This window comes from Pavona decussata, unplaced genomic scaffold (genome assembly GCF_977016875.1).
Source record: "Pavona decussata unplaced genomic scaffold, jaPavDecu1.1 SCAFFOLD_61, whole genome shotgun sequence".
Taxonomy (NCBI): domain Eukaryota; kingdom Metazoa; phylum Cnidaria; class Anthozoa; order Scleractinia; family Agariciidae; genus Pavona; species Pavona decussata.
The window spans coordinates 2,550,296-2,565,944 of NW_028145482.1; the positions used below are offsets into that span (position 1 = coordinate 2,550,296).

General features: G+C 38.4%; 2 protein-coding genes across 2 annotated transcripts in view; one reads left to right on the forward strand and one right to left on the reverse strand.

Moving 5' to 3' along the window:
- The window catches only part of LOC146479073 (ATP-binding cassette sub-family A member 2-like), a 43,446-nt gene that overhangs the window by 2,618 nt on the left and 25,179 nt on the right, over positions 1 to 15,649 (forward strand). The window contains exons 4-12 of the mRNA XM_085111350.1: positions 4,336 to 4,481; positions 8,016 to 8,134; positions 9,197 to 9,400; positions 9,771 to 9,863; positions 10,703 to 10,801; positions 11,665 to 11,727; positions 11,956 to 12,300; positions 12,676 to 12,881; positions 15,127 to 15,350. Coding sequence (XP_084967476.1) covers positions 4,336 to 4,481; positions 8,016 to 8,134; positions 9,197 to 9,400; positions 9,771 to 9,863; positions 10,703 to 10,801; positions 11,665 to 11,727; positions 11,956 to 12,300; positions 12,676 to 12,881; positions 15,127 to 15,350 — 1,499 coding nt within the window. The remainder of the gene's footprint in view (positions 1 to 4,335; positions 4,482 to 8,015; positions 8,135 to 9,196; positions 9,401 to 9,770; positions 9,864 to 10,702; positions 10,802 to 11,664; positions 11,728 to 11,955; positions 12,301 to 12,675; positions 12,882 to 15,126; positions 15,351 to 15,649) is intronic.
- LOC146479074 (zinc finger protein 862-like) lies at positions 356 to 2,932 on the reverse strand. Its single transcript, XM_085111096.1, has one exon. It carries the CDS (start codon positions 2,930 to 2,932, stop codon positions 356 to 358), a length of 2,577 nt encoding a protein of 858 aa, XP_084967222.1.

Consider the following 15,649-nt stretch of genomic DNA (forward strand, 5'->3'; position numbering starts at 1 on the left):
TTTTCCCACTGTTAAGTTTATCTTATAGTTCTGGAATCCACCTTTATGTGATACCTGAAGTCATGGATAACTGGCATGGACAGCTTTAATTCACCATGCCTGCCATTATCTTTATTTTCTTTACATCAACATGCCATGTGATTAAAAATCCTGAGAAACTACAGCACACAAGAAGGAAACTACTATTCTCTCACACTGTATTTTGTCTTCAACGTAACTTTTCTTTTTCACTGTATTGTACGGTTTCTGTCAGTGTGTGGTTTTTTAATTCACAGTGTTTGAAACGTAAATTACTGTAACATACAAAATACCATGATGCGTTAGATTACACTTATTCATTGCAGATTAGATTGCTCTAATCGTCTTCCAAATCACTGTAATAATCAGATTCGTCTGATTCATGATCACCCAATTCATTGTCTAAAGGAAGCCCAAGTTTTTCAGCTGCAAGAGTAACCTCATCATCCACACTCAGTTGCTCTGTGAGCTCTTCAACCACCGTTTGAGTACCCTGTGTGCAGGTACTGGATTCTGCTGGCTTTGGCTGTGTGGAAGTGGAAGGACCAGTGGCAGTGGAAAGAGATGGATGAACAGATGGAAGTTTCTTGCGATTTTTAGCAGCCAACCAGGAAACCACGTTATCTTTGATTACTTGCTGGCCCTCCTCCGAAGTAGCAGATGGGCCATTTAAACTGATATGCATCAGGGAATTTAGCATGTCCCCCTTCAAAAGACTTCTGAGGCGATTCTTGATTAACTTCACTTTCGATGCCCCCCTTTCGGGCCAAGCATTTGACACTGGAATGACAAGAAGGGCTTCTACAACAGAGATCATCAGAGGGAAGTGTCCCCGGTAAGAAAACTTCTGCTTAACAAGCTGCTGCATGACCCATTCTGCGCAAGAAAGTTTACCATCTCTGACAGTTTGAGGCAGCTTCCATGTGAGAAGGTCGTATTTGATGAGTTTCCACTCAGCTTGAAGCTGTGTTTGACTAACTTCATCTCCTGGGAAGTAGTGAGAAGCCAGAACATCGATATGCTCTTTGCCATAATCCATGAAATCATCACTCTCTTTGGGTGGTATGGCTGTTTTGTCAAATACTTGAATTGCTGTGAGAACTGGAGTCGCATCTTTGAATCTCTTGGTGATATTCCTAACCAGCCCATTGACATAGTTCTTCAATAGATTCTCCAGATACTCGATGTCTTTGCTTGAGAATTTGATTTCAGTGACAGCCAAGGTTCCTCCTTCAGCTAAATCATCTTGCAGCTTCTTTATTGGAGATTTGCTCTCAACAAGTGCAGCAAGTTTCTCCTTGCAAACGGTGATTGATGGTTTGATGTGGGCAAAGTTGATCGTACCCTGTTGAAACACTCTGCTAAGGTCACTTAGTACAGGAAGAACTTCATGAAGAATGTAAATGATGCCTATTTTCTTTACTTTCATAAGCTTCTTCAGGAGACCATAGCAAGAAGGGTCTGTCTTCAACTGGCGCAGCGTTTGGAGGATGGAAGGTAGATCTGAACGTACTGCTGCTATGGCATTGTCAAAAGATAGCCACCGTGTTTTGCAGGCCTTCTTTAACCGCTTGCCAATTCTCTTGTTTGCCTTCGCCCCAAGTGTAAGTTGTTTCATCTCCTCTTGTACTTTTAGGTATGCTGCAAGCTTCTTTGGAGAGTTGTCAAAGATTTTCCACAGTTGTGTGACCTCGGTCTCCACCTCCTTTATCACTGCTAGTTCGTCGTTGGTGTCCGTGCAGGCCAGAGCTAACCTGTGGCATACACAATGAACTGCCACTAAGCTGATGACATCCTTCTTCAGTAATGCTGCTAGGCCTCTGTTTTTACCAGTCATTACACTTGCCCCATCAGTGGCGAGGCCCCTTAGGTTCTTTAACGGAATATTCAAAACTTGAAGCTGTTTAGTGATAACACCATGCAATGTTGTTGCATCAGCACTTGCAGATTCTTCCAAAACATTGGCTGTAAATAAAAACTTGCACTCTAGTTTGCCCTGGTCCACATCAAAGAACTGAACAAAACCCAGCATCTGCTCTTCGTTGCTGACATCTGCCATGTCATCCACCAACAGGCCATAAAAGGACTGCTCTTGAAGCTTACCACAGATGTGCTCACGTACTGTATTTCCAATGGTAAGAAATATCTCCCTGAGTGATCCTCGAGATCGGTGTGTGAAATACTTCAGCTCCTCAAGACCCAAGAGCTCCATCAACTGTAGGAGGGACGTGATCTTCCTGTTGGCAATGGACTCCTTTGCGAGCCAGTACACTGCATGGAAAGCTTCTTGTAGCACTACAAGCTTAGAACTCTCCTTTTCATCTACTTGCTTTTGGAAGAGCGACACTCGATTTAACAGTTCATTCTTCACTGTTGTCTGATGTTTTGCACAGGTCATATGTTCCTTGACTGTACTCCACTTGAATCTTGTGGATGGATCACTTGAAAATGTTTCACTTCTGTTTTGAGCAGACTTGCTTTTATGTTTACGGCAGAGTGAGCAGTACATCCCTTCATTGTCCACGTAAACAAGCCACCAGATACCAGTTTGGGGACAAAAGCATGTCTCCCTCCTGAACAACCACTCGTGCTGAAAACGATCTTTCTTTTTGGTCATCTTGACCCGATCCATCTCTTCTTTTGAAATTCCGTTACAGCCCATGTTTCGGCACTTATGAAAGTGATGCATTTTATCGATTTGTGCTGATGAAAACAAATTTTCAACAATTGCGTTTGTCTCCTCTTCTGTTAGTATTTGCAATGCCGTGCTACCCTCATTGTGAAGAGCTGGGTCACTTGAGGCTGAACCGCTTAATTGATGAATGGAGCTACATTCCAATTCCTGACTAGTGGATGCAGAGCTACTATTTAACTGGGTACTTGGTGTGGTAACGTCAGTGCTTACAACTTCCATCTCTAAAAGACAGAATTAATTAGACTTGCTTTAAAACCAGTATGTCAATCTCAACTACAGTGTTCGTAAAAATGGCATGGCTAAAAACGTTAGGCCTGCAATATTATAAGAACTTTTTGCCAAATTTGACTTTTTTCACGAAATTCACAGTTATTAAAATGTCTTTTGAATAATGTAAAACCCTGTGAAAATAAACAGTCAAGACCCACAAAAATGAAATGAACATCTTACTAATTAACAGAGGTGCCATCGCGTCTGGCGGATAAATTCGGCGATATTCTTGTTAGAATAAACACGCATTTAGCTGCAAGTTTTCGTCTTGCAAATAAAGCTCAAATTATTCTAAAATTATTCTTCTTCGTTTCAATATTAGTATTAGCCTTGGCATTTCTTTTTGATTGCTTAAGAGACGGGCCAGCACAAAAAACGTAAATGTATATAGTGAGTAAATTTAATCAGGGTTTACAAAATTTAACACTGTTGTAGTAAATTAAACAAAAGTGATAATGCCACAAAAAAAGTACCACGAAAGTAACATTAATGTTAATGCCAGTACTCACAAGATAACCAGTAAACTAGAACGACTTTTCTTCTTGCCGTATCCGGATATTGAATCCATGGCCTGTCCACTGACTGATATTGTTTTCCCACACAATGCGAAACGTGCAAAAAAAGAGTTTTTATTAATGCTTACCTTGTTGCCCGTCGTCTTGCTTTTCATTCTCCTCATCTTCTCTTATCTTCTTTTTAACGAAATTGAAATCGAGCAAAGTCCTTTTTCATTTTGCTCCGCTGTCTCCGCTCGCCATAATTTTTTTGGAAACCTCGAGCATTGACTGACGCAATCTCTTCTCGCACTGACTGACGCTTTCGCAAGCGCAGCCAATCGCATTGACATCTGTGGCACGCACACATTTTATTGTACTTTTTAGGTAAAATAGCTGTTTTATTGCCTCTGTTCCGATTTGACTTCCAACGAATTATTAACAGAACAGTTTTTATTTCCACAATACCATGCTTAGAACAAACCTAGCAGTCGGAGTAGCCGGCGCAGTATTCGGAATAGCCGGTGAAATGCGCCGGTTGCCGGCTTATTTTGACAACCCTGGGAGGGTCTTATATATATATTGGAATTTTATGGTATTTATGTTGTCATCATTAAGTGATGTGTTTGTTCGAGGTAGCAAATTATGAATTCAAGATAACTGAGCAGGAGATAGCTGGGATTCTTGTGCCAATTCAATGCAGAAGTCAGTGGTCTTAGTTTTAACAATAATTATTTTAATACAAGAGCTGGGATCTCCAGAACTGAAAACAGTGGTCGGCCATGGGGCATTGTTCAACCAAAATATATGACTAATTTCTTAAATTGACTTACTGACTTTTGTTGGCTTTCTTTTCAGTATTGGTGCTGTTTTGGACCACATTGCAGACATTCTATCATCGCCAAGTCTGTCTACTGTGGATGACTTAAAAACACTGCCTCAAGACTATCAAGACTTTGATAAAAACTCTAAAAAACTTTTGTCACATGCTCAGAATGCAGACAGTAAGTGCACTTCATTTGAAGTTCCATGCACCTTTTCTAATCAGCTTTAACTACTACCTACACAATTAGCTCAGTTCATACCAGGGTTATACAACATCACCTTTGTGCTCCATATACTACTTAACAAATAGATGGCAGTTTTCTATGGTCTATACTCTTATAGACCATAAAGTGACGTCAGAAAATGTTCAAAACTCAAGTGGAACCACGAGCCGCAGGCGAGTTGTTTCACTGCCAAGTTTTGGACATTTTATGGCGTCATTTTATGGTCTATTAAGAGTATAGACCATAGAAAACTGGTGTCGATTTGTTTACAATAACATGGAAAAAGTACGCGCGGAATTGGCTATTTTTTCTGTTGAGGAAGCACACGCGTTACATCTGATGTCATTTTTATTGTCTGTACTCTTATAGACAATAGTTACGAGCCAATCAGTGCGCGGGAATTTGGACAGTTATTGTAAAAATAGTATTGGACAATCTTTATATTAACAGTCATTACATGAACCTGTGCCTTATCATGCAAACTCTGAACTTCATTGTTGTCATCATCATTATCAGGACTGTCATCATCATCATCATAATAATAATAATAATGGTAAATTTATATTTATTTTAGTAATGCTTTTCCATCAGATCAAGTCGAGTGCTTTACAATATGCAAAATTCTTATATGCATAGGAAGCTTACAGTTTAAGATAAATTAATTACTCGGGCCGTAAGGCGGACCGAGTTAAGGTTTCAGTAGCATAATATCAAATTCTTTTTTCTTTTTGGGGTCGCAATGGGCCGAGAGATAAGACTCCGGGCCACAAGTTATTGTTCTCGGTCTCGTTTTTTGTACTCAGCTGGTACGAGTTACATTTTCTGTCGTGTTATCAAATTCTTTAAATTCTTGGTCGCGTTCTTTGTTTTCGGGCCGTGAGGAGTGTTTGCAATATGCGAGCCAGAGGTGCAAAGCATGAACAAAACATGCGAGGCATGAACAACCCCAACATAAACTGCTAACCGTTAAGCTAACCTAAGTGCTATTTAGGCTAACTGGAGTGCTCTTTAGGCTAACCGGAGTGTTTTATAGGCTAACCTGAGTCCCTCAAGGTTAGTTTTGTTTAACCGAACATTTGGCAACTAAATCAGTCTATGACCTCGCGGGCCAAGATAGATAAAGATGTCTCACGTTGACTATAGAAAAACAATCAATGTAGAAACTGTTTCTGTCTTCAAATGAAAGGTGAATAACAAATGCTTTCCCCTGAATTTCATTTAAAAATATAAACAGAGAAACATTGAATCAAAGGCTCCTGTGAGCCAACTCGTGAATGCAGATGACACATAGTAATTGAAATTTAGACGGCTACGGAGACTTCCTTGAAATCTAAAAGAAATTATATCTTTGCCCGATTATGTAACAAAAAATAACCATTCTTGTACTATAAAAATGATTGTCAAACTATTCTCTACAGGTTGAATAAGATTATTCTGATGCGCCGATTAAAAAAAAAATCACGTGTTTTTTTTATGCAAAGTTCATAGAAGCACGCCATGTGCAGCTACGTCATGCAAATTCGTGTCCCCGATAGTCCGGGGCTACTGGATTTTGCGATCGGGCTTGTGTATTCTAACCATCACTAGCCCGATGGGCAAGTGAAGTTTTTTTGGGAATTAAAATTACAAAATTACTGTAGGGCAAGCCGATCTCACAAAGGGAAATCTGTTCAACAAAGTATCGCATTACATTTCATGCCCGACATAAATGCGTGAAATTTTTCCTTTGGGGTTCAGTCCACGCAATCCTCAAGTAAAAATAATGCACTATGACAAGCTCTTGCTAAATAAGAATTATTTATCGACCGCGTCCTTTTGCTTTCCCATAAATTACCAGTTGTAAATTTCGAAAATGAAACATTTTTTCCCTTTGAAACCTCTATGAAAGCTGACAAGATCTTAAAGTGTTCATTTCACCAGAAATTTGCATAATTTTGTTTACGACGTCAATGATGCGTGACATGGCACGTTCCGCGTTCGCGTGAAAACTGACAAATTAAATTATTTTGTAATTAAATTACTTCTAAATTAAATTATTTTTAATTCTTAAAATAAACTGCACTTTGTAGAAAAAAACGAAAAAAACCTATAACTTTGCTCAGATTCAACGAAAAATCTCCATTCTTACACTAAAATAATTGTCAAATTATTCTCTACAGAATGAATGAGAGAATTCTGACGCGTCGTGAAAAAAATTTTCACGTTTTTTTTTTTAACTAATTGAGTTTACGACCCCGGACTTTCTGAAAAACTGACAAAACTTGTAACTTTGCTCAGATTGAACGAAAAATCTCCATTCCTGCACTATATGATCGTCAAATTATTCTCTAAATATTGAATAAGAATTTCCTGATGCGCCGTGAACAATAATTGTTCGCGTGTTTTTTCCACTAATTGCATTTAAAACTCATTCACTGCGCACGCCCGAAAGTTAATGACAAAACCGACCGACCGACCGACCAACCAACCAAGTCAAAAGTCAGCTATCGCTATAACTCGTTCATTGCGCTACGCGCATTCACGAGTTAAAAACGTACAAGGATATAAACATATGCGTGATGCGTAACGTTACTCTAAATCCCGGGGGGGAGGGGATACCCAACAGATGCTTGGGTAGGGAGGTGCGGCCCGGGCGTTCAAACCCTGACCCTGTTTAAGACACAATTCTCCGATTTCCCTATCCTGTTTAAGACAGAATTCAAAATTTTCAGGCCCTTTCTAAGACATTTAACCCACAATCACACCCTGTTTAAGACTAGAATGAAATAAGAATACGCTAGTTTTTTACTGTAGTTTAATGCATTGGCAATCACAATCTGTTTAAGCCATTAGGTCATGTAGGGATACCCTGTTTAAGACAGAAAGTGATGAAATAGATACCCCGTTCAAGACAAAACACCCTGAAAACCATACCCTATAGGGCCGCACGTCCCCGTTAAGGTCACATAAGGGAGTACCCCCCCGGGTCTCAATCATACCGAAAATTACGATCCGTCATCGACCCGGCGTCACATACATATTAGGACCTTACAAATGGTTTCTGTCTGTAAACGAAAGGTGAAAATGTAAGGATTAAAGCCCGGGGATTATAATAAGCATTTGTTTGGCAAATGTCGTTTTCCCCTGTACTTCATTCTGACTGCAAGAAATGCAATTCTATCTGGTGGTTACTTATTGCCTCACTATATCTTTGTATCTATCTATTTGGTAGCCTGCGAGCAAGCTCTCTTGGGGGTGGGGGGCGGGAGGGGGAAAGAGGATCCACCCCCAAGAGAGCTTGCTCGCAGGCTATCTATTTGGGGGAATTGGCAATGCTGGAGGTTATCACTGTTAAAAGATTGTAGGCTTTACGTGCCACACAGTCAAATATGGTCCGAGTATAAGCTGGAAACAGCTTCTTGTTTGCAATAAAATATAATCTTCATCTTCAGTCATTCATAATTTTTTGTTTCCACATGTTTCCTCATAGACATATTTTTCTCTTTGTAGACTTCACAATAAGAGAAATACTATCTGACCCCAATGAAGTGCAGCAGTTTTTGCAGAACATGTCGATTCCACCGTCACTATCAGAGGAGCTTCTGAATACAACAGTTAATACTAGAGAGGTAATGCTGTCATGAAAAAGGTCCTATAATCATGCAAATAATTATTTTAAGGATTGTATTAAATAGATATTAAGTATTTAACAATTATCCAGTGAAATCTGCATGCAGAATGTTGGCTTGCGAATACTTCGCCGACAAGGCCATTTGGCTGAGTGGGCTAAAAGCAGGGGATGTTCTGCAAGATTAAGCAAGATATTTGTTTTATTATTCAGCAAATTGATAACAAAGCACAGTTGTATTGCTGAAAAGCTGCAGATGATCTTTATTTTGGAATTTTTGTCCCCAACACACAGAATTACATATATCGCAGGATATTTGTTGACTACAGACGTCGAATATTCAGTGCACCATGACCATATTTGGACAGTGTGTTGAATGATAATATGTAAGGTTGATCAACAAGATGCCTATACTGGCATTTACGCGAGATGCGGAGGCTGATTGATTTATTCCAATTATGCTTCGCCGATTGATAAAACTTTCCTCGCTAGTGGAATAGTTTGAGTCACGAAGATCGCGTTACGTTGTTTCCCTTATGTTACGCTACTCAGAGTTTCACCGGAAATTTCGGAAATTCCATTACGATAACGTAAGCTTCTCAATGACCTCTTTTCAGTCCGGGTTTTCAGTCTGCCATCGTGGTCTAAGACTGTCAAGCAAAGCATGATTCCTTCGCCAGGAACTCTCCAATTTCCACCATTTTAAATGTCGAGTGCTTCTTAGAAGTTATTCTTTCGATTTACCGTTTGAAAATGGTGAAATTTCCATTTGAAAATGGCACACTTGAGTCCACAGCATGTTTAACAATATGGCCTACAAATTTAATCCAGTTTTAATGAATGAATCAATTGATGCTTTGATGCCACGCAGGAAGGGGGTGAGTGGGTCCCCTCCCTTGCGATATACGCGACAATAATGGATTTTGATTGACCTGCTTTTGTTGAAGACAATCAGAACAATACATCGCGACTAGGAGAGGGGAGAGTTTAATGAATAAATTAATGTGCAGATTTGTATTAATAATAATATTATTAATTAATCAATGTGATTTCATTTTCACAGCTTGCAAAATTTGTCAGTACCCATGGAAGGGATTTTTTGAGGCAGCGTAATAATCAGAGATTGCCACAGCAGGCTGCTTCACCTGGTGGGACAGGTCTCCTGGGACTGTTGCTCTTTAGTGTCATGAATCGTATGATTCCTACTGCAACACCACTTCCACCTCCTGTCACTGGTCAAGCGCCAGCAAACTTCACTGTTGAACTGGTTTGTTGAGAAAATAGTATTCTAACAATAACAATGAATAGACTATAATAAGTAAATGTATAAAAGCAAAATAAAACATTTATTTATATATTTATTTATTTTTGTTATTAAGCTTGATAAAGGATTCATTTCAAGTTTTGGTTGTCATAGATTGCAGGGGGAGATAGTAGTATATACAGGACTATGGGAGGGGTGGAGGGTAGAATATACAGTGTAGACATGTTTCAACTGATCAAAACCTGTTATTTCACTTCTGCTTAGAATTCTTGTGTATCTGTAATGTTTGGCAATATTATGCATTAAAAACTAACTACAGTTTCCAAGGGCCTTTTGATGTTAAAAATGTGATTTGTTTTTCTTTAATTTCTAGCCTTCAGACACACCTAACGCGCTGCCAAATTCATCTTCGTGTAATACTACTGAGCTGGAAAGAATTTTTGTGTTCAAAGGTCCAAATCAAAAGGTATATGACTTGTGCATGCAACAACAACAACAACATTTTATTTTACAAATTCAGATATAAGTTGCTTGTCCTGCAAATAGCTACAAAGCTAGTGTAACTGAGTGTAACCGAATCTTCAACTTACAAAGCAAGTTCAAATTTTTGTCCACACAAGATACTGATACTGTAGAGTTTTGTCTTGATTGACAAGGTATAAAGCAGTTTGTGTTTAGATGTCGACCCTATTTGAACCTTGGGCGTTGGTGGGTGAAAGAAATTGCTGGTATTGACTTGAATCTTTCATAATGTTTTTAAAATCAAATCAAAACAAGTGAATTTTCTAAAAATTTATCTTGCTTGTACATGCAATTTGATTTGACATGCTGTTGTTCATAATGCTTGCTTGATGTTTCCACATTCTAACATTATTTGAAATTTTTTTGATGGTTTGTTTTTCAATTAGTTAAGAATTTTAAAATGTGCTGTGTTTATTTATTGGTTTTGATTATTTTCAAAGCCAAGTTTGCCATTTTTTTTTTTTTTTTTTTTTTTTTTTAGGTTTTGTGGAAATCAAGGCATCCAAATTAGCGGATGTAAAATGGCTGTTATTCAGAATTAATGGTGTGATTTTTATGTCATATGATGCCATCATCCCATTTTGTAGACCTTATTAAAGGAGGCAGTTTTGGACATTCTAAAAAATGTACTTTTCGAGTATCACTGTCAGTTTTAAAATTTGCTCTTGAGGTTACAGAGGGAAACTCAGGATCTTAAGAAAAATGTGGGCAAAACAGGGTTAAAATATCACAGTCAAGAAATATAAAAAATATAGTGATTTTTTTTTGTTTCTTTATCTGCAGGAAACACTTCAGCATTTATGTAATTTAACACCTTTGCAAGCACAGATATTGGCACAATACTTTCAAAAGCGTATAGACCACAATGCTGCCATGCAGAAGGTTGGAACATCTGGTTTTTATTCCCATCAATTTTCAGCCACTCTAACTTCTAATTTTCTTGAACCCTTTCTTTCAAATTTTTGGTAATTTTGTTGTTCCTGCCACAGTCAAGAGCAAAACCTGTCTTCAAATTTCTTTTATTCTGACAAAAACCCGCTACAGTAATTATTATTATCCTAAGTGAAAGAAGTGAGGTGTTTTTGTTTTGCAATAAGCCCCTATCGTTCTAAAAGGTATTTGAACACATGGGTATAAGGACAGCTTCTTTAGATGTTGGAGTCACTTTAAGATGTGTATAGAGCATATTAAACTTGAAACACTCAAGAAAAGGTAGCAGGCCCAATCACTCTTTTTTATAAGAATTTATTTTATAAGAATATCGAGGCTGAAATTTGCGAAATTTTAAGAATATTTTAAGAATATATCCGAGGCTGAAATTTTAAAAAGAATATAAGTTTTTGTGTTGAAAATAGGTAAATACAATACTAACAATTATATTTTTTTAACTAAACCGTGTAAAATTTTTCCTTTCTCTAAAAGCAAAACTAGCCAGTAAAACGATAAAATCCTGCACTAGCCAAATGTTCGATGCTAATGACAGTTTGATACAGATCTGGACACCAAACACTTGTTTGAAATTACCCCGATACATTCTAAAATGGAAATGTCATACGCTATAATCTAAGAATATTCACAATAATATTTTTAGGCTAACATCGGTAGAAAAATAAGAATATTCAGTCTGGACCGGAAAAACAATATTCTTTTAAAGAGAAAAGAGTGTATTGGTATGGCTTTAGTACTTGATTATTTCATCTCCAGCCTGTCTGACAAGACTGTTTGATTGTTACATTTTCTTTCAGCTGAATGTCACACGTGAGGACTTCATTGCTTACAACAAGTCATATCAAAAACTCAGAGGAGATGTGAGTTTCTCAAACTACCACGACCACTATCACTACCACTACCACCACCACGACATTTGATATCCATATTCCACAAAGAAGGGAGTTTTTGTAAGACCCCCTCCCCCACCCTTCTGGAAATTCCCATTTTAAGTCACCCCCCTCCCCCCCCCCCCTTAACTGGAACTCTTCACACTCCCACTCCAACTACACATTTAATGCTTCCATTCGTCCTGTTTCAATTTGCAGCTGAAAAACTTGTCAGAGTTTGTGCACCTGGTACAAGAAGGAATGGAACTGGCACGACTGCTGCAGGTCAACCTCTCCTTCACTGAAGGACTGCAGAACAAATCGCGACATGAGAGGAACAAGATATACTTTCAAGAAATGTGGAAGAATCTTGGCCCTATCATATGTGGGCCGGATCCTAAAGCACAGCCGTCCAAGAAGGTGGTGAATCATATGTATGACTATCACTGCCGCACAACAGCTTGTAAAACAAGAGCCATGCGACTGATGCTGTACCTGTTACTTCATAATCCAACAATACTTTACTCTCCAAATGGGACCGTAGCAGATGATATCATCAAAAAGGTGATTAATTAGCCATCTGTTTACAGCTGTTTCCTTTTTAACTTGCAAATTGTGTATGCTTCATTAGTGAACAACTGCTACTCTTACTTAGGTATGAAAATCAAAGAAGCAAATAACTTAAGACAAAATCCATACTCCCCCCATGGAAGGTTTTTTTATATTGCACCCCCTCCCCCGGGAAATTCCAGTTTAGCTTTATACTTTGCTTCTAAAATTTTGGATTTCAAGACCCCCTCCCCCTAGGAATTTCCAGTGACCTTCCATGGTGTGGGTATGGATTTTTTCTGGAACTGCACGATATCATTTCATTCATCTGTTCAATTGACGAGTTCACAGAGCGCTCTGATTGAGTGTTTGATATTTGTGTTTCCGTAGGCAAACAGGACATTTTCAGACATAGAAAAACTTGAGCACCTTGCAGAAGCCTGGTTGAACACTTCTAAGAAGATCCGTGCAGTTTTACAGCTGAATGACTCGCAGTATTACCTTGGACTTGTCCTGAACAGTGAACACAAGTGTCTCCAGCGTTATGATGATTTGTCATCTAATACAACTGGATACAGACCTGCAGATAAGCTTAGGTAATAATAGAGTGGTGTTTAGTTGAGTGTCAAACTTGATGTTTACTTTTACTTTGCTTTACTATATGGTCAGTGGTTGGGTTGCAAAACCAATCAACCAATGAGAAACAAAGCCGACAAAAAATCTCGACTTGCTCCCACAACCGTTTCCCATGGCTAACAGCAGACATGTATTTGCTAAAGTTATGGCAATTCTGGTTGGTTCCTCGTGCTATTTACATCCTGCTCTGATTGGTGAAATTGATTTATGTAGGGTTTGGTTTTACAACACTCAAATGAAAAATGCAGTGTAGTTGTAACAACAACAACAACAATACTTTATTTCACCCCATTATTATTACAACAGAAAATATAAATATATACATACAATAGATGATACGGGTGCTGGCTGCCCGAAATAACCTAAGAATGCCAGGCAACCAGCTTTAAGAAAAGATATTTAAATGTTAAGGTCAGGGACATAAGAACAAACACACATAAATACACACAAAAATAAAGTTAAACAGAGTTAATTAAGTAAAGTAACAGAATATTAAAATGACCATAATTTTTACGTTGCAAAACAGTATTATTTCTTATCTTAGAATTGCAAAATCGAAATCGAAGTACAGATGTCTATTAATCTTTGATTAAGTGTTGTTTCATTTTCTTTTTAAATAAAGATGATTTAATATCTTCATCAATGGAATTCCACACTGACGGACCTTGAAATCTAATATAACAATAGAGTTGATGTTCGCGGGCGTAAATATGTTTTTGGCCCGACTCAGGCTCATTTTAGCCCGAGCCGCAGGCGAGGGCTAAAATGAGTTCTGAGAAGGGCCAAAAACATATTTACGCCCAAGAACATCAACTCTATTACTATTATAATAATTTCAGAGGGCATTCAGAAAAGAAATCAAAGACAGGCGTTTATTTTACATTTGTTTCATTGTTCAAAACTATTCATTGTCGCATAAGCTTTAAACTTCAACAGAACACCGCAAAATTTGTCGAGAGAATATTGCTTCTAAGTTTTCAAAGGGAAAATAACAGAATTTTGTGAGCAGCGAAGACATGGTCACTTGCAAGTGTTAAAATTAATTGTGCAAGTGCTAAACTGAGCAGGTTTCGCTCGACGAAGACAAGCTGTTTACCTTCACCTCGCCGCCGGCCATGGAGCTACTACAGGCATTATTTCCACCATCGTACACCAGTTTCTGTAAGTCCTTTTCTCTAGCTAGCTGAAACTACTGGGAATTTGCTTCTTCGTTAGGTTTTTCAGCCATTTTGTAGCTCAAAACAATTTTTTTGCAGATGGCAGCGCTTCCAGTCAAACAAGCAAGAAAACGGCGCGAACAGTTGAATGGTTTCCAGTTCTGATTGGCTGGCGGCTGGCTACGTTATGTTCTTGTTTCTCATTGGCTTAGAGCATCGGGCTAAAATATATTTTAGCCCGCTGAATTTTCCATTTTAGCCCGCAAAATACGCGGCAATGCCCGATGAAATTATTATAATATTGAATATTCCATAATTAGTTCTTGCTTTTGGGAGATAATAAGACTGTTTTGCAGCAAGCCTTGTATTATAGCTATGAATCTGTGTTATTTTAGTGAAAAAAGAAATAAAAACAGGTGGATTGTGATATTTGTACATAAAGATGGCTAAATAAAAAGTTACTAGGTCCAAAAATTTTATAATTTTAAGAGACTTAAACAAAGGAAAAAAATGCATATTTTTATGTCTTTGACCATCACTCCTCGCCTTATGTAACTATATGGCTGAACTGGTCCACAATGCAAAGGAAAGAAACATTCTGATTGGCCCCTTGAGTCCCAGGGAAGGTGTACTCAGGTAAATTAGCAATTGTGAGTGAGGCCAAGTTGTAAGAACCCTCCTCACCCCCGTCAAAAAATCCTTTTAAGCTAAAACTGGACCCAAAAGTTTTTTGGCCCAGAACGTAGTTCTCAAAAGTCGTTTTGTTCCTTGCGTAAAAACCCTTTACATACATCACTGAAGTCCCTGCCAAAAGCCATTCCTCTCAAAAAGTCCTTGAGAAAATTACTCACCCAAAAAGGTCCCCAGTTGCTGTGTCATCAGCAAACATGGGGAAAGAACCTTTATATTAAAAACTTTGTTGAAGTTGATTTGAAATAGAAAACTTGTGTGGTTGGCATTGGGAACCAGCAATAACATCTTGACCAGATATTTCCCCTGGCAGTCCTCTGGAAAGTTTAATGACATATTTACTTACCTATCCTTGCAGAGAATATGAAGGTCTTGAGGAGCTGCTCACTCGCAGTTGTGATAACACCAATCCTCTGATTAAGCAGCTAGACGCTATTGACAGTGTGGCACGCCTGTGGCTGGAGATGGCCTCAAAACTCGACCTGGATATCTTCAGAGGCTTCAAAGATGAGAAATCCTTGTTGAATTTTGCCCTAAATATCAATAACTCAAAAGCCGGAGACACTTCCAAAGTAGTAGCAGGTCAGTTTTGGTTTTACTTGTGAGGTTGGCAGTTGCCCAATTGGGATTATTAGAAAAATAAAGGGTATACTAATTAACTTGGATATCAGTATGCCTCAGAAGCAGCAACCGTTAGAGAGTCGCCAACTCTTTGGACAGCAAACGGCAACCGATGTGTTACAGAGAGCCTGCACTTTTAGCAGCGTGTTCAAAAATAAAAACGTGGAAAATTGCATGTAAAATGCTGGCAAACTTGTCAAAGTTTATCACTAATTTTGTAGCCTTGTACCTTTTTTGTGTAAGGTAACTTGATCATTCTA

Excerpts from the sequence above, each read along its gene's own strand:
- LOC146479074 (XM_085111096.1), bottom strand. The coding sequence starts at position 2,932 with ATGGAAGTTGTAAGCACTGACGTTACCACACCAAGTACCCAGTTAAAT.